We start from the raw sequence: 25758 nt of genomic DNA, 5'->3' as shown, positions 1-25758 counted from the left end.
GTTGTAGACTGCACAATTCTGCTCACAAAGACCAAGGCTTGAGGGGTGTCCCTGATGCCTGAGAAACAACCTTGGCCTTGCGCAGGCTACCCCTCACACACCACTGCAGTCTCCTGTCCCAGGGCATGGTGAGGTTCCTGTGAGCCAGGGTGGGCAGTGGTCAGCAGGGTGGCAGTCACCATGGGAACTCCCGAGAAGGCCTCCCCTACCAGCAGCCCTGTGCCTGCCCCCCCTGGCACATCCCCCTCCCCTCCCAGCAGCCCTGTGCCTGCCCCCCCGGCACATCCCCCTCCCCTCCCAGCAGCCCTGTGCCTGGCCCCCCCGGCACATCCCCCTCCCCTCCCAGCAGCCCTGTGCCTGCCCCCCCTGGCACATCCCCCTCCCCTCCCAGCAGCCCTGTGCCTGGCCCCCCTGGCACATCCCCCTCCCCTCCCAGCAGCCCTGTGCCTGGCCCCCCTGGCACATCCCCCTCCCCTCCCAGCAGCCCTGTGCCTGGCCCCCCCGGCACATCCCCCTCCCCTCCCAGCAGCCCTGTGCCTGCCCCCCCCCGGCACATCCCCCTCCCCTCCCAGCAGCCCTGTGCCTGCCCCCCCGGCACATCCCCCTCCCCTCCCAGCAGCCCTGTGCCTGCCCCCCCGGCACATCCCCCTCCCCAGCCCTGCAGGTGCAGCCACCCATGTCCAGTGGCAACTTCTGAGGATCTGTGGAAATCTGCAAATGCAGATGTCTAAACCGAGACCTGTCCCACCCTCAGCAGCTCCTGCTCTGCTGGCCAGGGCCTGGCCCCTTGTCCTGGGTCCCAGCCACATGCTGGCTGCCCACAGAGGCTGGCTGTCTCGTGCCCAGGCTCTGTGGCCCTCCCCTGAGCCTCTGGGTGGCCTTGCTGCTCTCTTGCTGTCTCCTTGGCCCTTGCTAGTGGCTGGTGGCCTCCTAAACCTAGGGCACAACTGAATCAAACTCCCAGTCCAAACCCACCGTAGAGTGGCCCAGGAGGCCCAGGGTGCTGTCTTCCATCTCACTGCTCTGCACCGCCATGGCTGCCTGGCTCTGTGCCCTTCCCTTGCAGCCCGTGGCCAGCTCCCTGCTGCCCGGCTGTGTCTCCCTGGCAGTCCCCCTGGAGCTGACAAGCAGGGCTGGCTCCCAGCGTCTGCCGGTTGGTGTCGGTGACTCGTGCTCTGGGCCCTCCCATGGCGCCTCGGCGCTGAGGCGCGTGTGGGCACGCTCACGGGGCGGCCTGGCATGGCCGGCGGCGCGCGCTCCGAGCTGGTCTGAGCCTGTGCTAAGCAAGGCTGCCGTTTTCTGTGACTACCCGAGGGATAGCCAGCTCGGTCAGAGTTCAGGACACGAGTAGAATGAAACCCCCTTTTTTCCCTTCTTAGAAGGGTAGAAATCCCATCTTAAGAGTTTTGTCCCCAATTAATATTGCAGGAATGTTAAGTTTGGAGTCTTCGTACTGAGAACACAGATGAAAGTAAAATTAGAACAGGGCTGTGTGTGGCTGTTCCTGACGTCTGGAGTTAGGTAGCCGTTAACTCGCAAGGACGCGCCCTGAGCTGGGGACGCGGGCACTTCTGCAGCTGGGAGAGCTCCAGAGCGCTTCCAAAATTCTTGGCGACCAGCACGGTCTCGCAGAAAACCGAGCCTGGCGCAGAGAGCCACGGCCTCGCCGCCACGTGTGTCTCGACGTCAGCACACGCATCGGGATTCTGCAGATGAAGGAAGACGTGGACAGGTGGTGGTGGACACAGCGGCAGGACAGTGCTGCCCTGCCCCTCCATGGTGGGAGGCACGGCACACAGGTGACCACACTTGGGGCACTTTGGCCTCGTCGTGGGCCGCAGTCGACATGACTTGGGCTTCCATGAAAGCAGAGGTCGCGGCACTGATGGTACCGCATGGTACACCGCATGCTGGGTGGCATCATTCGGTGACGAAAGGCCAGGCGGTGCCTGTGTGGGATGGAGGCAGCCGTTTGGTCTTTTTGTGTGACTTTGGCTTGAACAACTTGGGGCTCGGGGCTTGGGACCCTGGCACATCCCTGTGTTTCATAGGCTCGAGGATAAACAAAGTAGTCTTGGCATTGAGGGCTGCCAGGCCACATATGGCCACTGGAGGGCACCAGTCAGGAGGCAGAGTGGAGCAAGGGGAGGCAGGCCAGAGCCTTTCGTGGGTTCCACGGGCAAGTCTGGGAGGCATTGTGGGCGTGTCCAGTTTGATGGACTCCTGGGGGTGTCCAGGAGGTCTCTCACTGCCTGCCGACTGACTGACCTGAAGGTTCTGGCAGGGCTGAGGCCTGGCATGACAGGAACTGCTTGGTTTGCATGTGAAAGCGCAAACCTCCCCCCCCCCCCCCGCGCCCAGTGTGGAGCAGCAAGGATCAGAAAATGAGCAACAAAGCCCTCACCCACAGGGGCGCGGGTGGTGCTGTGAGACTCCTGGTCTTTCACAATGCTGGCTGCCACCCCACGTGAGTTTAAGTGGCCTGTGGAGGTGGTGGCCTCCTGTGGTTTCAGTTTGCAGAGTCCTGCAGTTACTGCCGAGCTGGGTCCGAGGCCCTGGAGGGCCACGGCCATGGCCCCCAGACCTCAGCCTGTGGTCCGCCGTCCCTGACCCCACCGCTGGGGGTCCTGAATAGGGACACTTGTTTCTGAGCTGTTCTTTTGTAAGCTGTGTGGCTGGCGTGAATGTTTTCAGGGGTTACCATGGAGATGGGGAGGTGATTTCCTCATTTCCAGAAAGGGACAGTCACGGATTATTGGAAAGTTGCCAACACAGCCTGGCCCCTGCTGGTCCTGGGCTCGCCCAAGACTGTGTCCCGCCAGAGCCAGCAGGGCACACAGAGGCCTCCCGCCTCCCTGGAGTGGCTGCTGCCCGCCCCTGCCCCTGTTGTCCCCGGGTGCAGTGGCAGTGGAGGTGCCCACACTGGTGAGAGCCCCCACACTGGGACAGGCAGCGTAGACTTAGCTCACCACCAAGTGTTCTGGCATCCACCTGACTTTTTTTTTTTTTTAAGATTGTATTTATTTATTTGAAAGTCAGAGTTACACAGAGAGAGGAGAGGCAGAGAGAAAGGGAGGCAGAGAGCGAGAGAGAGAGAGAGAGAGAGGTCTTCCATCTGCTGGTTCACTCCCCAGTTGGCCGCAACGGCTGGAGCTGCGCAGATCCGAAGCCAGGAGCCAGGAGCTTCTTCTGGGTCTCCCACGTGGGTGCAGGGGCCCAAGGACTTGGGCCATCTTCTACTGCCCTCCCAGGCCATAGCAGAGAGCTGGATTGGAAGAGGAGCAGCGGGGACTAGAACCAGCGCCCATATGGGATGCCGGTGCTTCAGGCCAGGACTGTAACCTGCTGCTCCACAGCGCCGGCCCCACTGACTTCTTCAAACACATCCTTTTCTCCAGAGGAATTAACCGTGAAGGCTCCAGAAGCCAGACCGCTTTTGTCTGCGTTTCCTGTCCTCGCCTGTGACTGGTCCTGCTGTAGTGCTCAGGACCGTGCTGGCCCCAGGTGCTTTCTCTTGGTCTGAGTCCTGGAGTTGCTGCTCCGAGCCCTGTGCTGTGGGGAGACCGCTGCCTGTGCCAGCAGCCATCGTGCCTGGCCTGTGCCGGCATTGCCTCTAGGGCTGGGACACTGGCAAAGGGTGGCTGCCTCTTCCCAGCCAGCCCAGTTCACGAGCTCTGGCACGTCCGAGCTCCTGTCCGTCCTCCACCCCGGGACCAGCGTGTGATCATCTCTCACGGCGGTCTGCCTCGCAGGTGCGGTGCGTGGTGAAGGAATCCCCGCATACAACAGTTCTCAGTGCAGCGCTCGACTCGGATGGTGAAATAGGTGCAGAGAGCTTTTCTGTTCCTCATGGAAATGCCGGAGGAGCACGCGTGTCTTCCTGTGCGCGGCCATCTGGTGGCCAGGGGACTGACCCAGCCAGGGTGACCTGTGCTATGCAAGTGAAAGCGTGCTGCCGCGCCCTGGAGAAGGGGACTGATGCTTCCTAAACACCTTCTTTGCCAAGCCGGGTCACCTTTTCCACCTTGGGCAGGGGTCCGGCGGGTGGCGTGAGGACACGGCCACCGTGAGAGGGGCTTCTGCAGCCCCAGGGTTGTGACTGGGCCACACAAGTTGCTCAGTGCCTCCCGTGGTCCCTGGAGCATCGGTCCCATGTGCTCACCGTGACAGCTGGAGGCAACACTGGGGATGTCCAGGACGGGGCCTGTGTGGCGCCCGTGGCGCCCCTCCAGGTGCGTCTTTCTCCATTCCTGCTCCCAGCCTCTGTGGTGCTGCCGCAGCTCCGGCTCCCATCTCGCAGGGGGGCCCAGGATCAGTTGTGCCTGGTGAGGCTTCGCAGTGTGGTGTGCAGGGCCTCGTGCACAGCCCTCCTGGACCGCTGAGCCCCCATCCCAAGCTTAGCTCAGGTGGCTCAGCCCTGGAATGAAGCCGAGGGGGTAGTCCCGGAAACGGACACCACGTCCGTCCTCCCTGCAGCATCCTAGACATACTCCTCAGCCCAAGTTCATTGTCGCTGCAGCACTTGCTCCCCGCAGGCCGCGCCCCATCCCTCTCCTCCCCTCCCTGCCTGCTCTCCTGTCCACACCACTGCCAAGACACCAGGCCCTTCCCGTCCCAGCCTCTGTCCTCGTCTTCTTGCTCCTTCCCTGGCAAACACACCTTCAGGAGAGAAGCGGTGGCTGAAGCTGCGGCTTTGACATGACTGGAAGTCAGCAAAGTAGCAGATACCCGAGGGCACCACTACGCGTGCCTGGGTATTCTGTGGAGAAGCCACTTGTGTTTGGAAGCCAAATAAAGACACAGTTAACCAGTGAGCATATTTGTCCCACAGCATCTGTGCTTTGTTCCCATTTCAGCAAAATCACCAATTACCTCTCGGGTAACACGTTTCCAGACCCTGCTTTTCTGTGGCCAGTGGCGACATGGAGCAGGGTGGCCCCGAGCGGAGTCTGTGTCCATTCAGAGCAGTGGAGAAGAGCGAGCCAGGGTGTCGCCCAGGTGAGGGCCATGTCCAGTCTCCCATCTGCCCCTTGGGAAGTCCATAGGATTGGAAAATACAAGAGGGAATTGAATTTAGACGGGTACAAGATTTGAATGTGCTTCTGTGGACATGTGAACAAAGCAAAAAGTCATGACAATTTTTCATGTTTTCAGGACATTGTTATTAATTTATTAAGAGTCATAAAATGGAAATAACATTGAAATGTCTAAGTCAAAATTATTTAAAGAAAGCTGAATTTTTAACTTAACACTTTGAAGAACTAGTGAAGTTATGTTAGTAACTTTGTAAAAGCAGTAAAACCGCTGGCATCCATGTAGGGAAGGAGCGTGGCGCGGGAGGGTGGCGGCTGCCACGTGCACCTCTGGACACGGGAGCCCGAATCACTCATTAAGGAGCAGGGGGTCGTGCTCGCTGTGAGACGGCGCCTTGGCTCCGAGTGCGGCCTCCAGGAGGCGCTGTTGCGCCTGCGCCTGTGGGCGCCTGGAGAAGCTGCAGCCGGCAGAGGCGGCCCGATTGGTGTCCTCAGTCATCTGTAGCCGAGCACAACTGTCCCGCCCCGTGAGAGCCTCCGCGGGCAGCGCGGTCTGCGGCAGCAATGCCGGGGGCGGGCTGAGCCGTATCCCTCCTGCACTCCAGCCTGCAGGGGCACGTTGCGCCGGAGCTATGCTGTGTGTGCGTGCATGTGCACGTGCTGCGTGGGGCCCTGCTTGCCCCTGGCTGGAGGCTGGGCTGTTCTGTGCTGGCCGGTCTCCTGGCATGGAGGAAAACCCAAAGGGGCTGGTGAGTACCCTGGGCTTGTCTGCTTATGGTTCAGCCAGAGTGCGGGCTGCACACCCCCCCCCCCCCACCTCCCCGCAGTGCCTGCTGAGCCCCAGACACCAGCGTAGGGCAGGAGGAAGAGTGGTCACTGGCAGGGGTGGGAGGGCCAGGGCCCCATGTACACGCTGGCCGCTTGTTGCCAGGCGCCCCACCCACTACCCCGGCCATGTGCAGTCGTGGTCCAGGGTGTTGAGCCGCTGTTGCCCATCCATTTTTTGAGGCTTTGTTTCCTAAACTCCCTCTTGGTGCTTCGGTTTGCTTATCCCAGCCTCTGCCTCACTGGCATGGGAGAGGTCTGGCTCCCTGGGAAGAGGGGCGGCATCACCCTCCTCTCTCCCTGTGGTGTTGTGTGTGAATGCATCCAAGGGTTAACCCTCACACGTCACGTTCCAGGTGCTGTGTGAGGAGTGTGTGGGCTTTGGGCACCGTTCTACCTGGTCTGGTTCTGCTTGGTTCTGCCTGGCTCAGCCCGCCCGATTCAGCCTGGTTCTGCCTGGTTCAGCCTGATTCTGCTGTGTGATGAATGAGCCTTGTGAGGAGGCACCGCAGCTTGCTCCTGGCAGGCAGGTAGCTGTGGGATGCGGGGACCGGCAGGGCTGGCGCTGGCTTGTCTGGACGGCACCGCTGGCACAGCACATGGAAGCGGGGACCTCCGTCAGCATCCTGGGGCGTCGCCACACAAGGAGGCGCAGGAGGCGCTCGGAGAGGAGAGGTAACGCATTCGGGTCTTGTTGCACCAGCACAGGTCGGGCTCCCCGGCCCCGCGGTGGTGTTTCTGGGGTGCTGCCTGTGCGAGAACCGTGTTGATGCCGCCTGCTCGCCCCTTTGCGGCCCGAGGGCCTCTGCGTTCTGTTGCAGCTGGCAGAGCTGTGGGTGTTCGTGTGTGTAGGGCGCCTGGCTTCTGGGTCTGGAGCAGATCTTGAGAAACGTTTATGCCAGCGTGGAAGTTCGCAGCCGGGGGTGTGAACGGTTTTCTCTGGCAGCGACGGGCGCTGCCTGACGCTTCAGCCTTTGCTGCCGCTGCTCATTCCCGACGTTCCTGCGGGAACACTTCTCCATGCCGTGGAAGTGCGGCCGTAGCCACCGGCGTGAAAGTACTTCCAGTTTAAAGGAATGAAAGCGAACTGGTGCCTGACACTTAACACTCCAGGTTAATTTCAGTTTTTAGTTCAACTTAACTGTCTGAGGCTTTTTAAAAAAAATTTGTCTATTTATTTGAGATGCAGAATTAGAGAGAGAGAGAGAGAGAGAGAGAGAGGTCTTCCATCTGCTGGTTCACTCCCCAAAAGACCACAGTGGCCAGAGTGGGGCCCATCTGAAGCCAGGAACCTGGAGCTTCTTCCAGGTCTCCCATGTGGGTGCAGGGTTCCAAGCACTTGGGCCATCTTCCACTGCTTTCCCAATCCCAGAGCTGGGTTGGAAGAGGAGCACCTGGGACTAGAACCAGTGCCCATATGGGATTCTGGCACCCCAGGAGTAGGCTTAACCTACTACGCCATAGCGCTGTCCCCAACAACTGTTTTAAGACATTAAAATCTATATACTTTATTTCTTAAAATGAGATTCAAAAGTTGCCTGTGATTAAAAATGCTTTTGTGCCAGTTGGTTTACATGGTGTACTTTGAAATAATGAATAGAAATGGCTTAGTGGAAGCCGCCAGGCACCCAGCATGGTCCGAGGCCTCTGCCCTGGCTCGTCTGTCACCTTGGTTCCTACACCTCCCTGACGGGATCCTTGGGGTTATGGTGGCAGGAGACAGATTCCTCCAGGAAATACAAGCAGCCACAGTGTGTTAGCGTGGCTTCGAGGTGATGTTGGAGTCACAACCCTACAATCCCAGCACTTGGCTGCATGCAACAAGGACGATGTGACTGATGCCAGTCTGGCTGGCGGTGAGGGACGGACTTGTGGTCACTGTGCCTGCCAATGGGCTCTTCCCCAGGGACACAGGGCAAGCTCCTGGCAGCTGTCAGACTGACAAGTGGCCTTGCAAGAGCTGATCTCTGTTACGTGTCTGGGTCTGTGTCCCAAGCCCCGCTCCCTCCCGCTGTGATCCGTGTATCCACCTTGGTGGTACTGAGTGTGGCTGCACCACACACGAAGCCTTGGGCAGTCACTGATCCTGCCTACCTCCATCCGTGAAGCTGCTCCAAGGTCATGCTCGGGCAGCCCGCCATCTCTGCCCTCTCTCTGTGGGTCCCTGCCGCCATCTCTACCCTCTCTCTGTGGGTCCCTGCCGCCATCTCTGCCATCTCTCTGTGGGTCCCTGCCGCCATCTCTACCCTCTCTCTGTGGGTCCCTGCCGCCATCTCTGCCATCTCTCTGTGGGTCCCTGCCACCATCTCTGCCATCTCTCTGTGGGTCCCTGCTGCGGCCTTTCTTCGTTGTTTGAGATCTTCTGGTTCTTGGTGTGACAGGCGCCTGCTCTTATAGGGCGCTGTGACGGGGAATCTCACGCCTCTGTTGTGGCTGTCTCCCCACCCACGCTGCAGGGTCCAGGTTTCTGTTGGACCCTCTGTCCACCCTTCCTGCTGAGGGGTCTCCCGCTGCTCCTTGGTGGCCCTATCACAGCCTGGTGGAGAGAGGAGAGCCGAGGCCCCACGGCATCTCGTGTGACTCATGTAGCATTGTAGGAAGGAAAGGGGTGACCCAGTCTTGTCTGGCACGACCCTGCCGGGGCCCCAGGGCCCTCCCGACAGGCCAGTGTGGGGTTTGGCTGGAGCAGATCCTTGTCTGACCTTTGCATCCAGGCTACCCGGGAGAGCCGCCTTCACAGCGCCGTGGCCGTCTGATGTCCATGGCCTTTGACACCAAGCACGGGTTTAGAGGCAGCGCGGGGCCCAGAGCTCCCACCATGGTGCCCCCAGGTGCGCACTCCTCCACCTTCGTCCCTCCACCTTTCAGTGCCGCCTTATGTGTTGTGGGTGGGTGGGGAGTGTGGTCCTGGGATCCTGATTGTACTGCACGAGAGAGAGCAGAGGGGCAGGAATCTCTGCCCCAGGATGTCCCTGCTGCCTGCCACGAGCCAGTTCTCACGTGGTGAGAGCAGGGTGCCCACACACCTCCCTCTGACATGCTGCATCTGCCTCTCATGACCCGAGGGGCTGTGGGAGCACCCAGCCCCACCTGAGGCATCTCCCCTCCAGCAGGGGCTGGCCTTGCCTCTCACCTCAGCCCCCACCCCTTTTTATTAAAGTCCCACATCATGGAAACGTAGATAAGTATGAATCGCAGGAGTGTGTCGTGAGTCTCATGTGTCCATCAGCTAGCACCACCAGCCGCTTGCTGGGGTCCCCCAGACAGCTCTGTCCCCACTACGCAGAAGGACTGCCAAGTAACCCCAGGTGCTGTCATTTCACCTGGGAACAGTGTGGTGTGGATCAAGAAAAGACGAGAGTCATCGCACCCCTCCATCGTGAACAGCAACACAGCTGTGCGGCAGCGTGCACACGGATTCCTCGGCTGCAGAACCTGTCAGAGCGGCTGCGGTTCTCGCCCAGCACCATGCTTTGCACACAGCAGATCCTCAGAAAACACATCTTGAAGTTATTAATCGCTACAAAATAATGTGCTTGTTAAACTCTCTGGAAAGCTTTCTTGAATAAAGGATTCCACGTAGACTCTCATTTAACTTTAGCAACAAGCCTGCCAGAAATGCAATGAGATTAAAAGTTATTGGGGTTGGCCGGCGCCGCGGCTCACTAGGCTAATCCTCCGCCTAGCGGCGCCGGCACACCGGGTTCTAGTCCCGGTTGGGGCGCCGGATTCTATCCCGGTTGCCCCTCTTCCAGGCCAGCTCTCTGCTGTGGCCAGGGAGTGCAGTGGAGGATGGCCCAGGTGCTTGGGCCCTGCACCCCATGGGAGACCAGGATAAGCACCTGGCTCCTGGCTCCTGCCATCGGATCAGTGCGGTGCGCCGGCCGCAGCGCGCCGGCCGCGGCGGCCATTGGAGGGTGAACCAACGGCAAAGGAAGACCTTTCTCTCTGCCTCTCTCTCTCTCTCACTGTCAACTCTGCCTGTCCAAAAAAAAAAAAAAAAAAAAAGTTATTGGGGCTGGCGCTGTGGCATAGTGGGCCAAGTCTGCACTGCCGGAACCCCGTATGGGTGCCAGTTCGTGTCCTTGCTGCTCCTCTTCCGATCCAGCTCTCTGCTGTGGGCTGGGAAAGCAGCAGAAGATGGCCCAGTTTTGGGGCCCCTGCACCTGCGTGGGAGACCTGGAGAAAGCTCCTGGCTCCTGACTTGGGTTGGCTCAGCTCTGGCCATTGAGGCCATCTGGGAGTGAACCAACAGATGAAAACTTCTCTCTCTGTCTCTGCCTCTGCCTCTCTCTGTAACTCTACCTCTCAAAAAAAAGTTATCAGCAAGTAGTTGTCAATTGAGCCACATATTAGGTCCGTGATGTGTGAAATACAACACAAATGCACATTTTAGCAGTTTTAGTCATTATTTTCTTAAAAGCAGATTTGCCTTTTAGTGATGTATAATATAAATTTTATTTGTGCCGGCTCACTAGGCTAATCCTCCGCCTGTGGCACTGGCACTCCGAGTTCTAGTCCTGGTTGCTCCTCTTCCAGTCCAGCTCTCTGCTGTGGCCCGGGAAGGCAGTGGAGGATGGCCCAAGTGCTTGGGCCCTGCACCCGCATGGGAGACCAGGAGGAAGCATCTGGCTCCTGGCTTCAGATCGACGCAGCGCACCGGCTACAGCACGCTGGCCTTGGCGGCCATTTGGGGGTTGAACCAATGGATAAAGGAAGACCTTTCTCTCTGTCTCTCTCTCATACTAACTCTGCCTGTCAAAAAAATTTTTTTTTATTTTTATGAAAAAAATTTGTGGTTACCCGAATGGGCACCTGTCTTCCTTGCGACAGTCTGATGGGACTCTTGTGATGTGCCGTGTGTCAGAACAGCTGTGCAGTGTGTGACTGAAACACTGGGGAAGAGGCAGCTTTGAAGTTTGTTAGCAACTGGGTAATTAGAGTAGTCGTTCTGTGAGTCTGTTAATAATTAGGTAATTCACACGATGTTTCCCTGACCACGTCCTGTGCTTTCTCTTGCCAACCAAGTGCTGAGTTACCCGAGCTCACAAATTAGATTGGGTTTTAACTGCCACGCGTGTCAGTGTCTCCCCAAGATGCTTCCGGGGAGGTAGGAAGTGTCATGGGCTTGCGGGGGACGGATTCTTGCTGTGACCCCAAACCACACGCTGGGGTCCTCAGGAGTCACCACCGTGTCCGGCTCTCTGTGACCCTGCACTCCAGGGACTGGGCCCACCCACCCCAGAGGGCACCAGCCCACACCTGCCTCGCCTGCCTGCTCTCCACCCCGGCCTCCCGCACCACCAGAGCCCAGAGCCAGCTGGGGACGAGGGAGACGCCGCACTCCCTTCCCTGCTTCTCTTCTGTGGGAGCCGGGGCGCGGGCTCACCTCGGGTTGTGCGCTCAGTGCTGCTTTCTTGCTGTCTTTCAGACAGAAACCATCTGCGCCCGTCAAGACACCCTCAGACGTGCTCTGCCATGGACGCAGAAGACGAGGAGAACATGAGTAAGACCCAGGCCTATTCAGTGTCGAGTAGCTAACTGTCCATTAAAGTTGCAGTGTGTGTGAACTTGGCTCGTGAGACCGACTTGGGAAGGCTGACTTTCCTCGTGCCGTGGGCTGTTGGCAGTGTGTGTCTTTAATTCTCACCCATTCTCTGCAGAAGGTGTCAGTACCGCCGTAGACGCCATCCCTTCAGCCCTCTGTCTAGGTCCCGTCACTCTGCATCGACGAGGGGTCGTCGTTTTCACACGGGAAAGATGGCCTAGGTGTGTGTCCACCGAGAGGCGTGGTTTCCCGTGACGTGCGCTCAGACCTGCACCTGTGCATGTCGGAGCTCATCTGTAGGAGTGCTGTGAAGCCTGCTCTGGGGAGATTGTAGTCAGAAACGCTTTGCTGGGGGCTGCATCTCCACTGGTGAGGGAGACAGTGACGTGGGTGTTGAGGGTGCTCCAACCTTCCCTCTTCTCTCCAGGAGTTTGTGAATGCTTGTGTTTTATCTCTGATCCAGACAACAGTGTGTCTGAGTTAAGGCAAAGACTTCCACCGAAGCTTCCAGGGAGTGGTAGGGAAATCGGGATGAGACGTCACCTCCCATGCCAGGGGGTGGTGGGGAAATCAGGCTGAGACCCTGCCTCCCACGCCAGGGGGTGGTGGGGAAATCGGGATGAGACCCTGCCTCCCACACCAGGGGGTGGTGGGGAAGTCGGGATGAGACGTCACCTTCTACGCCAGGGGGTGGAAGGGAAATCAGGCTGAGACGTCACCTTCTACGCCAGGGGGTGGTAGGGAAATCGGGATGCGACGTCGCCTCCCACACCAGTGGGTGGTGGGGAAATCGGGATGCGACGTCGCCTCCTGCACCAGTGGGTGGTGGGGAAATCGGGATGCGACGTCGCCTCCCACACCAGTGGGTGGTGGGGAAATCAGGATGAGACATCGCCTCCCACACCAGGGGGTGGTAGAGAAATCGGGATGAGACATCGCCTCCCACACCAGTGGGTGGTGGGGAAATCGGGATGCGACGTCGCCTTCCACACCAGTGGGTGGTGGGGAAATCGGGATGCGACGTCGCCTCCCACACCAGTGGGTGGTGGGGAAATCGGGATGTGACGTCGCCTCCTGCACCAGGGGGTGATAGGGAAATCAGACTGACGTTGCCTTCTACATCATCGACACATGTCTTTGCACGCTCACTGGTCTCAGGGAAGACTGTGTGGCTCCCAGCGAGCTGTATTGGTGTGGTTGTTGATGCTAGAACTCAGTTATGTGCGTCTCACCTGGTGACGATCTCATCTGGGTCCCTGCCAGAGTTTATGGAGGGCCCTGGGCAGTGGGGCTGGGCTGATGTGCTGCGTGCTACGCAGTGACCACTGTCCATGCCTGCAGGGTGGCTCCTGGACAGCAGTGCGGTGCTGTCGGAGCCATGTGGCCAGTGTGTCCTTCTCCTGCAGATGCGTGCACTGCCCAGGACTGCTGGAGCCCCTGTCTTCCCTGCTTTCCCCCTCACTCCTATTTAGGATCGTTTTAAACCCAGCCCTAGGATTTTCCTGGGCAGTTCCATTCAGCATGTCCAGCTGTGCCCGAGTTCTTCAGGGAGAGAGATTAAACTCTGCGTCTTGCTTTAGAGCCGGCCACCTGCACTTGGGTACAGGCGTCCACTGGGCCACGCGTGGGGACCGTGGCCCTGGCCCGTCACCTGCAGCCTGAGTTTTGTGACCTCATGAGTGATGTTTCTGCTGGTTCAGGTGCCACCACATTGCAGCACCTGGTCCTTTGACAGCACCAGTGTCCGGTCATGACTCGTCACACTTCCAGGAAGACAGCGTGGGTCTTGGCAGGCACGTGATGGCCTCCTCGGGCTCAGTGCCTTATCCCCCTTCCCCCAGCAGCGTTTCCAACAGACGGAATGGGAGCAGGACCGCGGTGCTTCCCGAGTGGTTAAGAGGTCACAGTCCATCTGAACCATCTTATGTAAAGTATCTCTCATGATCTCAGGATTGTCTCTCATTTTTATTTCTGAAAAGAGCCGAGATTGTTTCAGAGATTAAGTGCATGTCGGAATACACTGTGATGATTTGCTTCTCTTTACGGATTATTCTGTTAAGCCAGGAAAGCAGTCACCCAGGATGTGATGTTCTCGCTCACTTAATAACCTCTCCATTCCGCCTGCTCTACTCTTCCTAACCTTTTGTTCCCTTTGAGCACCGAAAGGAGTAACCTATTGAGCTTTTGCTGGAGGATGTTATAAATGAAAATTTAGTGTCCAGTCCATCAGCTTTGTCACCTGGGGGAAGTGAGGTGTGTGTCAGAGGTGCTGTCTGTAGGGACAGTTCGCAAAGCCCTCATCTGCCCAGGAAGCATCACTTTGCCCACGGATGGTGTTGAAACCATCTCTGGTGACTGATGGTGGCCCTGGGAGTTGGTGATCTCTGCCTTCAGAGGTCGCCACTCACAGGCCGTCTCCCACCGTAAACCCTCCTGTGGGCTGGAGTGATGAACACTCACGATGTCTTAGCATGATCAGAATCCACGTCTCGTTGTGTGGAACAGAGACCCCAGGCCTCCATCCTGTAATTGGTTCACGATTTTAAAACATTTCGGTGACTTAGAAGGTGTGAATTTCTGGAAGCCATGCACATGAGCAACCTTGCCAAGCCCCGAGACCACGGCCTGTGCTTCCTGCAGTGCCTGCGGAACTAGCTCTGATGAAAACCCAGTGTTTCTTTTCCTTTGCAAAAAGGCTTGCTAAACTTAGCAGCAGTGTACACTTTTTTATTTCTGTTTTTCAAAATTAGTCATGTTTGTTGTGCCATGCACTTTTAGAATTCTAAAATTATGTTCCTTTGTTAATTTTAAATATAAAATATTGGGGCTGGCATTGTAGCACAATGGGTTAAGCCCCTGGCATCTTGTGGGCACCGGTTTGATCTGGCTGCTCCAGTTCTGATCCAGCTCCCTCTAATGTGCCCGGGAAAGCAGTGGAAGGTGGTCCAAGTGCTTGGGCCCCTGCACCCTTGGGGGAGACCTGGAAGAAGCTCCTGGCTCCTGGCTTTGGCCTGGCCCAACCCTGGCCATTGCAGCCATTTGGGGAGTGAACCAGTGGATGGAGGATCTCTTCTCTTACTCTGTAACTGTACCTTTTAAATAAATAAAAAGTCTTTAAAAAAAGATAGATATAAAATACCTTAAAAGGCAGGATAAGCAAATTATTCTAGAAATATACCAAATAATTATCATCCTCCAAAAAAATCTACTGAAAAATTACCAGATGTATTTATGTAGTTATCAAGTTGCAGCCTGCTTGCAGCTTCAGTTTTGTACCTTATTTTTTTCTATCATGGAATGTATTTATGGATTCAGAGATAAATCAGACCCCATGTAATAATGAAAAATTTTAAATCGATACCATAAAAGCATATCCCCAAAAATAATTTATAAAACAAAACTAATACTTTTCTAAAATGATTCACTAGTGAAATCAGCTAAATACACATTGACTGGATATTTCAAACCTGAAGAATCAGGAAGTTGTGCACATACAGTCTTAAATAGCGCTGTCTCTGACTGCTGAGCGTTTAGTGGGAAGTGAGAGGGTAAGAGACTGAGAAGGAAAGGCCGGACCAAATGTGTCTGCCAGCTTAGCGCAGCGCCACTCCGTGGACTTGCTAACGAGGCCTGTCCAGACCAGCTTTTCACTAAGCATCTGGATAGCTAAATAAATATCTCTGGATGCCCCAGAACATTCTCAGTAGAAAAAAAAAGCTGTTTAAAAAGGTCGCCTTCCATGCGAAAGCAGCTGGAGAAGTGAATAGGAGAGGCCTCAGCCACGTTCAGCTGCCAGGCCAGTGGGCTGGGAGCTGTCGGGCGCACACAGGCGCGAGGTCTGAGCACGCTTCACTTGCCCGGTGACAAAGGGAGATGACGGAGTCTATAAATTTTGCATTTACAAGATCCTGCAACGAAGGCGTTGTAAGCTACTCTTTCTGGGCACCGCAGGTTCCAGCAGCGCAGACGTTAAGGAAAACCGCCACCTGGACAGCGTGCCCCCCAGGGATGGCGGTGCGCCTGGGCCCAGCGAGGGGACCCGGCTCTCCAACGGGGGCGGCGGGGGCGCCAGCAGGAAGCGGCCCCTGGAGGATGGCAGCAACGGCCACTCCAAGTACCGCCTGAAGAAGCGGAGGAAAATGCCGGGGCCCGTCTTGCCCAAGAACGCCCTGATGCAGCTGAACGAGATTAAGCCCGGCCTGCAGTACACGCTGCTGTCGCAGACGGGGCCTGTGCACGCGCCGCTCTTTGTCATGTCCGTGGAGGTGAACGGGCAGGCGTTCGAGGGCTCCGGCCCCACCAAGAAAAAGGCAAAGCTGCATGCTGCCGAGAAGGCCCTGCGCTCTTTCGTCCAGTTTCCCAACGCCTCCGAAGCCCACCTGGCCATGGGGAGGACCCTGTCTGTGAACACAGATTTCACATCCGACCAGGCCGACTTTCCCGACACGCTCTTCAACGGCTTTGAGACGTCCGACAGGGTGGAGCCGCCCTTCTATGTGGGATCCAACGGTGACGACTCCTTCAGCTCCAGCGGGGACCTCAGCCTGTCGGCCTCCCCGGTGCCCGCAGGCCTGGCCCAGCCCCCACTCCCTGTCCTGCCGCCGTTCCCACCACCGAGCGGGAAGAACCCCGTGATGATCCTGAATGAGCTGCGCCCGGGTCTGAAGTATGACTTCCTGTCGGAGAGCGGGGAGAGCCACGCCAAGAGCTTCGTCATGTCTGTGGTCGTGGATGGCCAGTTCTTTGAAGGCTCGGGAAGGAACAAGAAGCTGGCCAAGGCCCGGGCGGCACAGTCTGCCCTGGCCACTGTCTTCAATCTGCACTTGGATCAGACGCCATCTCGCCAGCCTATCCCCAGCGAGGGTCTGCAGTTGCACCTGCCACAGGTGAGCACGGGTCGCTGCTGGAGCCACAGCTCAGCAGTGCTTCCTCTTCCTGCGACTCTCAACTTCCCTCCTCACATCACTCTGTCCTCACCACGGGCAGCCGCGGCCACCACTGGCTGGGGGTGGGGTAGCCCTCCTGGATCTCAGGACCACGGGCTCACTGAGAAGCCTGGCCAGCCTCGGTGCATGCTGGGGCTGTCGGCCAGGCAGAGTGGACATCGTGCCCCACAGCTCCCTCCCATCAGCCCACAGCAAGCCCTTGTCGGGATGAGCGGACAGTGATTGCCCCTCAAAGGGCCCGTCCAGGGCTCATGGTCAGGGTCAGTGGTGATGGCCACGGCATCCTCAGTGGGAAGCCCAGGCGGAAGTGAGCTCGCATCACAGGACATGGGACTGCATGGGCCAGAGCCTGAAAGCACTCAGGCTGGGTCCCGGCCCCTCCCCAGTAAGACCAGGGTAGAGAAGGGGAAGGCTCTGGGGTGGCGGGAAGGGGGCGCGGTGTCTCGTTCCTGCCCCCAGTGCCCCAGCTCTCCCCTTCTTGGGAACCCAAATCCTGCTGGTCCGCTGGAAAAAGTGCTCCGTGACCGTCCTGCTGTGCGGTGCTTGTTCCCAAGCGCGCTGCAGTTTGCTGACGCAGTGGGGCCCGTGTCCGCAGCTCTGGGGCTTCCTGGGCCTCTGGAGCTGGGTCCTGGCCGCCTGGCGGTGTTCACAGTGTCCATGTTGAGGAGCGGCCCACGGTCTCTCCTGGGGCCTTTGTGAGTCAGATGCCCGCTTCCCTCACTGACCTCCTCAGCCTCGCTCCTAAGACCTGAGTCCGTTTGTAATCGGCGCCTCCTCGGCCGTGGGTCCCCGTGCAGCAGGGATGTCTCAGAGGGCCGGTGGGCCCAAGTTCACATGTGTGTGAGTGGGCGCCAGCCCTGCCTCAGGGCTGCCAGTGTGGAGCCTGCCCGGACCCTACCATGGGCAGGGCTGCGGGTGCCGCCTCTCTCCTGGCCCTGCAGGTGCCAAGTGTCAGTGTGTGGGCTGTGCCGTCTGCCACCACACCACCACAGGCTCTTCCCCAGCTCTCGGGTGGTTCCGGAGCATGATCTCATGTCCCCCGAGGACCTGAGGGTCCCTTCCCAGAGTTACTTCTGATGTCTTTGTTGCTGGCTTCTGCTGCTGTTTGGTTGGAGATTTCAAAATGCATCTTCCCAGGGCCCTGCTGAGCAGCCCGGCTGGACCGGGGCCCGGCGTCCCCCTGGGCTGCAGACTTCTGCCTTCCCGACCTTCTGAGCGGCTTGAGGGGGTTACATAGGCAGCGCGGTGCAGTCTGACGTGCCCATTTTGTTAAAATTGTGAAACCGAGCAGCCACCACTCGGGGTGGGGCGGGCCGAGCTGCGGCGGGTCTGCCTGGGGCAGAGTGGTGTGAGGGCTTGCGTTCTGTGACTGTGCTGCCTGCAGCTGGCGGGCCGTGTCTGCCTGAGTTCCACACCTTTGCCTGGAACGGCCGCTTTTCTTTCTTCCAGCTCATCGGAGCCTCGCGTTATTTTTCCTTCTGCGTAAGATTAAATGCATTATCCTTTACCCATGATGTCCTGGCCACAGGTGGTCCGCACGCCCTGTGCTTTGACCAGACACGTGGGTGTGAGACTGGTGAGGTAGGGGTCAAACTTGGCTCTTCCCCCACCTCTAGCAGCAGTTCCCAAAGCACTGTGGGCTCATTGTATCCTGGGTCGGTCGTGAGCTGTAAGACAGACCCTGCCTGCAACTTCATGGCTGTGTTTGCTCTGAGAAGCCCTCCCATAGCAGGAGTGGCAGCTGCTCCGCTGGACACGGTCGGAGCATTCTAGATGCTGGGAGCAGTCTGCTTCCCACAAGCCCCCGGATGGCAAGGCTGTGCTGAGACCCAGAGACCTGTGTCCGATGCCTGCAGCAGAGGGAGGCTACGCCAGGCTGTGTGGTTCTTGGATCTTGTCTTCAAGCTGCCCCCTTCTCCTGCCTGTGGTTTTCACATCACGTGTGGGTGCGTGCTCCCAGCCTCAGGCAGCCTGAGCCGGCTGAGGTGCGCCACACGCGGGTATGAGAAGGCAGAAGAGAAGTGGTTACTGCCTCCAGAGTCCGGCCCTTGAGGGAAGCACAACTGGGGGAGCGGGGAGACTCCAGCAGGTGGCAGCACAGCCCAGGTGGGCGGAGGGCGCGGGCAGGGGCCCTGAGCAGCACTCGCCCGCCCTGAGTCTCCGTTTCCGTGTGTGAGGGCGGGCTGGTTTGGGCCTCGCTCATGCTCCACAAGGGCTGCTCCGTGAGGCCTGTTGTACTCAGCTGGAGCCTGGCCCGGCTCCTGGGCAGCTGTTTCCAAGGAATGTGCTGGAGGGAACACCTTTGCCCGTTCACTTGTGTGCTCTGCCAGCATCAATGCCGTCGGTGAGCGCTGCCCTCCCAGGGGTGCTGGCCTAACCTGCCCTCTGTGCCCTCTCCCAGGTGTTAGCGGACGCCGTCTCCCGCCTGGTCCTGGGTAAGTTTGGTGACCTGACCGACAGCTTCTCCTCCCCTCATGCCCGCAGGAAGGTGCTCGCTGGGGTCGTCATGACGACAGGTAACTGCCCTGGCGTGTGTGCTGCGGGTCTCACATTTGACCCACCTGAGATGCTCTGGCTCTCACTCCCACGGCCCCTCCCACGCTGGCAGGGAGCCCTTCTTGTCCTCAGATGCTGGCCCCGTGCAAATAGGAGGACTGCCTCTCTCTCCCCAGTGTTCGTCCCCTGCACCCAAGGCTGTTGTCTTTCGGAGGAGGCGTCTGCTGTCCTCCTCTCTCTGGGGTGATCGGGTCACTGACTGGTTCTGCCAAGGCCTCGGGCCTGTCAGGTCCAGTGGCCACTGCGAGTGCCCTGACAGGGGAGGGAGGTGCTCCAGCAAGAACAGGATGTCTGAGAAAGCACCTCTTAGGGTGGCACAGGAGACCCTCTTAGCGCATCTGCAGTTCCCCGGGGGCGGGAGGGGTCCTGGAATCCTCTTCCTTGTGGGGCTGTGAAGTATCCACGCCTCTCACGGGGCTGCAGCGTCCCTGACACGGCCTCCACCACGTGGTTCACACGCCTCTCACGGGGCTGCAGCGTCCCTGACACGGCCTCCACCGCGTGGTTCACACGCCACTCTCACGGGGCTGCAGCGTCCCTGACACGGCCTCCACCGCGTGGTTCACACGCCACTCAACACGGGGCTGCAGCGTCCCTGACACGGCCTCCACCACGTGGTTCACACGCCACTCTCACGGGGCTGCAGCCTCCCTGACACGGCCTCCACCACGTGGTTCACACGCCACTCTCACGGGGCTGCAGCGTCCCTGACACGGGCTCCACCACGTGGTTCACACGCCACTCTCACGGGGCTGCAGCGTCCCTGACACGGCCTCCACCGCGTGGTTCACATGCCTCTCACGGGGCTGCAGCGTCCCTGACACGGCCTCCACCGCGTGGTTCACACGCCTCTCACGGGGCTGCAGCGTCCCTGACACGGCCTCCACCACGTGGTTCACACGCCTCTCACGGGGCTGCAGCGTCCCTGACACGGCCTCCACCGCGTGGTTCACACGCCTCTCACGGGGCTGCAGCCTCCCTGACACGGCCTCCACCACGTGGTTCACATGCCTCTCACGGGGCTGCAGCGTCCCTACACGGCCTCCACCACGTGGTTCACACGCCACTCTCACGGGGCTGCAGCGTCGCTGACACGGCCTCCACCACGTGGTTCACACGCCACTCACGGGGCTGCAGCGTCCCTGACACGGCCTCCACCACGTGGTTCACACGCCACTCTCACGGGGCTGCAGCGTCCCTGACACGGCCTCCACCGCGTGGTTCACACGCCACTCAACACGGGGCTGCAGCGTCCCTGACACGGCCTCCACCACGTGGTTCACACGCCACTCTCACGGGGCTGCAGCGTCCCTGACACGGCCTCCACCACGTGGTTCACACGCCACTCTCACGGGGCTGCAGCGTCCCTGACACGGCCTCCACCGCGTGGTTCACACGCCACTCAACACGGGGCTGCAGCGTCCCTGACACGGCCTCCACCACGTGGTTCACACGCCACTCTCACGGGGCTGCAGCGTCCCTGACACGGCCTCCACCACGTGGTTCACACGCCACTCTCACGGGGCTGCAGCGTCCCTGACACGGCCTCCACCACGTGGTTCACACGCCACTCTCACGGGGCTGCAGCGTCCCTGACACGGCCTCCACCGCGTGGTTCACACGCCACTCTCACGGGGCTGCAGCGTCCCTGACACGGCCTCCACCACGTGGTTCACACGCCACTCTCACGGGGCTGCAGTGTCCCTGACACAGCCTCCACGTGGTTCACACGCCACTCAACACGGGGCTGCAGCATCCCTGACACGGCCTCCACTGCGTGGTTCACACGCCTCTCACGGGGCTGCAGCGTCCCTGACACGGCTTCCACCACGTGGTTCACACGCCACTCTCACGGGGTCTCACGTGCACGTGCAGCTCACACACAGCTGCGGGATCCAGGCAGGCCCGGCACCATGGCTGTGGCCGGGGTCTGCTTCCCAGGGACGGGACAGCCTGGGCCCTCTGTGGAAGGTGACTTTGCGTCTCTAAGGCCCTCCTTGCCACTCTGGGCTTTGCTGCTGCAACCAGCGGTGACTGTTCAGGACTTGAGTGGAGTGTGTGCACCACACAGGGAGGGAGCTGCCCAGGTGTGCTGCAGGGCGAGTCCTCGGTAGCAGGTTATCTGCAGGGCTCGAGTCTGTGCAGGGGAATTAGTTGGTGACGTGTGTGTACAAGAGCTCACGTGGTCCAGCGACTCCTGAGGTTGGAACCCTGGCCGTGTCTGGCGGGCCCTCGCACACTGCAGGCCTGCCTCATCGTGAGTTGTGGAGAATGACTTCTTTCGTTTTCCAGGAACAGACGTCAAAGATGCCAAGGTGATAAGCGTGTCTACAGGAACGAAGTGCATCAACGGTGAATACATGAGCGACCGCGGCCTGGCGCTCAACGACTGCCACGCCGAGATAATATCGCGGAGGTCCCTGCTCCGATTCCTCTACACGCAGCTGGAGCTCTACCTACAGTGAGTGCCGGAACGAGCGCGGTCTGCTCAGCACTGCAGCTCTCCAACACTCCTCCCCACGCAGCCAGGCGGGCCCTGTTCTGCAGTGCCCAGGGTGTGGGGTAGAGCTGACTCATCCTCGCGCACACAGCCAGGCGGGCCCTGTTCTGCAGTGCCCAGGGTGTGGGGTAGAGCTGACTCAATCCTCGCACACACAGGCATGGACACACACATGTGTACGTGCGCGTGCCTGACAGGACCACAAACTTCAAGTCTGTGTTCCAGATCACGTGGCTCTGAGGACATCTGTAGCACCCTGAGCCGCCTGAGGGAACTGGGTGTTGCTGTCTGCGGGCTGAGGTCGTGCCCCCACGCCAGCTCTGTTTGGAGGGTGTGCGTGAGAAGTCCTGTCATGTTTCTGACTGGCCGTTATTGAGGGGACACAGACACGGAAATACACATAAATATTCTAGTCTAGACTTGCCTTCCCCTGTTGAAAATGCCAGCCCTGGAACCCACTCCAAACCCTGGTGGCCTGAGTTTGACCGCTGTGGCCTTCCAGGTCACTCTGGCAACGTTTTGCTTTTCAGCAGCAAAGACGATCAGAAGAAGTCCATCTTCCAGAAGTCGGAGCGGGGCGGGCTGAGGCTCAAGGAGAACGTGCAGTTCCACCTGTACATCAGCACCTCCCCCTGTGGCGACGCCAGAATCTTCTCACCCCACGAGCCAATCCTGGAGGGTAGGGCTGGCTGCGCAGCACCGGGTGCACAGGAGCGCTGGGCCGATGCCATGGCGGGTGACAGCACACCTATGTTAACGCTCCCTTTCTTTTAAAATTTCAGTCTTTGCTGTGGACTAATTGGAGTCTCTGTAAAAGCATGGATGTTTTTCTTTGTAATTAGTAATTAATGAGACTATTTTAATGGATGAAAATGTCAGTTCTAATGAACCAAGTAATTTGAGTGGAGCAAGGGTCTCAGTGTTCACATTTGGATAACGTATCTGGCCACGTGCATGTGTGACTGGCTGTATCTCTGAGTTACAGTTTAGCAACTGCTTACTAAGCACTGATGCAAAGTGAGATCCTTGTTACAGCCACACAGTCAGACTCATACCCCTAATCCACTCTGTTACAGACACACCAGGAGCCACATTTCAGCCACGCCACCACAGCCATAGGACCGCAATGGCATGCAACAGCTGTACCGCTACCGCCATATTACAGTCATGCCACTACAGCCGAACTGCTACAGCCGTATTACAGTCGTGCCACTATAGCCACACTGCTACAGCCATATTACAGTCACGCCACACAGCCACACTACTACAGCCATGTCACTACAGCTACACTGCTACTCGTATTACAGCCACACCTTTACAGCCATATTACAGCCACAGCGCTACAGCCACTACAGCCACACTGCTACAGCTGCATTTTGTTCCATCCTTCCTTGCATGCAAGCTCAGTACTTTCATTTTATAGTAATTTATGTCCACATCCTTTCTCCACACATTAAGCATTATTTATTACAAATAGAACGTTGTTACATTATGTGTGTTGCCACATATTCACTGTGCAAAACAGCTAAATATTTTTAAGGAAAAAAAAAAAGACTGAGCCCAGGGCTGAGCACTGTGGGATCTTGGCCGAGTCTCCCATGCATTTATTTCTGCATCCATCTAGGTTTATTTTTAAAATTTTAAAGTACAGGGAAAGTAAATACAGCAAACACCCAAATAGCACATATTAGTGTTTAGTCCTGTTTTAAGGAATCTTTTCGGTTAAATTGCAAAGCCCCATTGTCCCTAAACTCACTGCCGTGAGACCATTATCTTCCTGCCTGGTGCTGTACGCTTGCAGTGTGTGTGTGTACGTTGTGTAGACAGCACAGATCTGTGTGCACTGCACCAACTGTCTTAGGTTGTAGGGTCTCATTAGTTGTGCTTCTCGGTAAGTGAAGCGGATGGTTTGCTGCCTGTGTGTTCTTAATCCTGTTTCTCTCTCAGAACCAGCAGACAGGCATCCAAACCGCAAGGCAAGAGGACAGCTGCGGACGAAGATCGAGTCTGGCGAGGGGACCATCCCCGTGCGCTCGAACGCGAGCATCCAGACGTGGGACGGCGTGCTGCAGGGCGAGCGGCTGCTCACCATGTCCTGCAGCGACAAGATAGCGCGGTGAGCCACCCACAGCGGCTGCTCCTGAACTGCCACTGGCTGTCCCCATTGCCCTGTGCCCCGCACTCTCCCTCAGGACCAAGGTGGCGGGCCCTCCGCGCTGCCTGCCCTCGTCCATGCATGCCTGTGGGTTTCTGGTCAAGGGGATGTATTCCACGTGTGCAGGCTGGAGCAGTTTAAATCCGCTTGCTCCCGGACAAAAATAGTGTCATTTAGTGGTTGTTATAGCTTTAATGGTCATACGTCAGTTTGCATTCTGGGCAGTTAGCACATGCATTTTATTTATATATGCATTGTAAGATTTATTTATATAAAGGCAGAGTTAGTGGGGAGGGAGGCTGGGAAAGGAGGAGATCTTCCATCCACTGGTTCACTCCCCAGATGGCTGGGTCAGGCCAAAGCCAGGAGCCAGGAGCTGCTTTCCGGTCTCCCACGTGGGTGGCAGAACTCAAGCACTTGGGCCATGTGCTGCTGCTTTGCCAAGCATGATAGCAGAGAGCTGGGGTGGAAGTGGAGCAGCCGGGACACACAACAGCGCTCCTATGGAATGCTAGTGTTGCATGTGGCAGCTTGAACTGCCGTGCCAGGACTGACCCCACGGCAGGTTTTTTTTTTTTTTTTTTTTTTTTTTTTTTTTTTTTTAAGACTTTAAAGATTTGTCTATTTTGAAAGTCAGAGGGAAAGACAGAGAGAGCTTCATCTTTTGGTTCACCCCCCTAGATGGCCACAATGGCCAGGGCTCCAATTTTGTTCTTTCTTTCTCAGAATTGTTTTGGTTGTCTGAATTTTGGATGAATTTTTCTGCTTATTCAAAAAATGCCGCTGTTATTTTGCTGTGGATTTAACAGGCACTCTTTGACAACCTGCTGTCACTTTGAGAGGGACTGTGTTGACTGCAGATTGCTCTGGGCTAGTGGACATCTTAACCAAAGTCAGTCTTCTGGTTCCTGCTCGCGGCCTGCACTTCCGCCCACGGTGTCATCTTTCATTTCTGTCAGCTGTGCTTTCTGCACGTCTGTCACCTCCTCGGTTATGTTTGTTCCTACGTGTTACACTCTTTCTGGTGCTGTTCAAGTGGAGCTGTTTTCTGAATGTCTTTCCACTGTGTTCATTGTCACACAGAGAAATGCAACTGAATTTGTATGTTGACATTGTATACTACAGCTTTGCTGAATTCATTGTTAGCTTTAACACATTATTGTGGACTTTCTAGGGTTTCCTACGTATAAAATCATACCATTTATAAACATGTAATTTTACTTCTTCCTTTGCAATCTGGATGCCTTTCATTTCTTTGAATAGAAGTGGCGCACGCAGGCATCGTGCCTGACTGCTCATCTCGGAAGGACAGTGCTCAGTCTCTCCCTGCTAACTGCCATGTTGCGTGTGTTGACCTGGTTTCTTCTATTCCTAGTTTTTGGAGTATATTTACAAGAAAGGGCGTTGAGTTTTATCAGCACTTTGAAGACCTCCACTGAGATGATCATGGGATTTTTGTCTTTTGTTACGTTAATGTGATTACATTGGTTTATTTTTTTTTAAGTGTTGAATCATTTTTGCATTCCAGGAATAAATCCCACCTGCTTGTGGTATATAATTCCTTTAATGTGCTGCTGCATTTGGTTTGCTGGTATTCTTTTGAGGTTTTTAGCATCTGTATTCATCCGAGATGGAAGTCTGTATTCTTTTCCTGGTACCTTGAATTATCAAGTTTGGTTGTACCCTCCCCTTGATGCTGCTTGTGCCGTAGGCCATGCTTCTGATGTGTTGTGGTTTTATTTTCATTTGTCTCAGTGTAGTTTCTCATTTCCCTTTAACTTTTTTTTGACTCACTGGTGTTTAAAAGTGTGTTGCTTAATTTCCACATATTTGTGCATTTTCTACTTCTGTTGGTTTCTAGTTTCACTACAGTGTGATTCAAAAAGGTACTTTGTATGATTTTAATTTTCTTGAATTTATTAAGACTTCCAATGGCCAAAGTAGAGTCTACCCTTGAGAATGTTCTGTGGCAGGTGGCAAAGTATATGCCTCTCTGCTGTTGGCTGCTGTGTTGTGTGTCCTCTGGCCCAGAGTCTCTGTGCTGTCTGATCTCTGTGTGGCTTTGAAGTTTCATTTCTCTCTTTCCTTCCTCTGTTCAAAGCTTGCTTCCAGGAGCTTGAAGGCTCAGTGTCTGTTTATAATGCTCTATCTTCCTGGTGAATTGACCCTTTTATCTTTAGATGAATATAATGTCC

General features: G+C 57.0%; 1 protein-coding gene across 21 annotated transcripts in view; it reads left to right on the top strand.

The window, feature by feature from the left end:
• Positions 1–25758, top strand: part of ADARB1 (adenosine deaminase RNA specific B1) — a 112826-nt gene that overhangs the window by 59695 nt on the left and 27373 nt on the right. For 6 of the 21 annotated variants that reach the window (XM_051839961.3, XM_051839967.3, XM_051839970.3 and 3 more), the window contains 6 exons: positions 11290–11364; positions 15358–16292; positions 18754–18868; positions 21201–21369; positions 21939–22144; positions 23356–23524. In XM_051839961.3, coding sequence (XP_051695921.2) covers positions 11337–11364; positions 15358–16292; positions 18754–18868; positions 21201–21369; positions 21939–22144; positions 23356–23524 — 1622 coding nt within the window. In that variant the 5' untranslated portion in view covers positions 11290–11336. Of the gene's footprint in view, positions 1–5513; positions 5783–11289; positions 11365–11521; positions 11628–15357; positions 16293–18753; positions 18869–21200; positions 21370–21938; positions 22145–23355; positions 23525–25758 lie in introns of those variants that run through there. The other 15 variants (XR_016232195.1, XR_016232194.1, XM_089330460.1 and 12 more) reach the window with 7 other exon arrangements.

This window comes from Oryctolagus cuniculus, chromosome 4, assembly GCF_051225735.1.
Source record: "Oryctolagus cuniculus isolate XC-2025 breed Fujian yellow rabbit chromosome 4, ASM5122573v1, whole genome shotgun sequence".
Lineage (NCBI taxonomy): Eukaryota > Metazoa > Chordata > Mammalia > Lagomorpha > Leporidae > Oryctolagus > Oryctolagus cuniculus.
The sequence above is the reverse complement of the archived record's forward strand: the minus strand, read 5'-3'. Positions and strand labels throughout refer to the sequence as shown.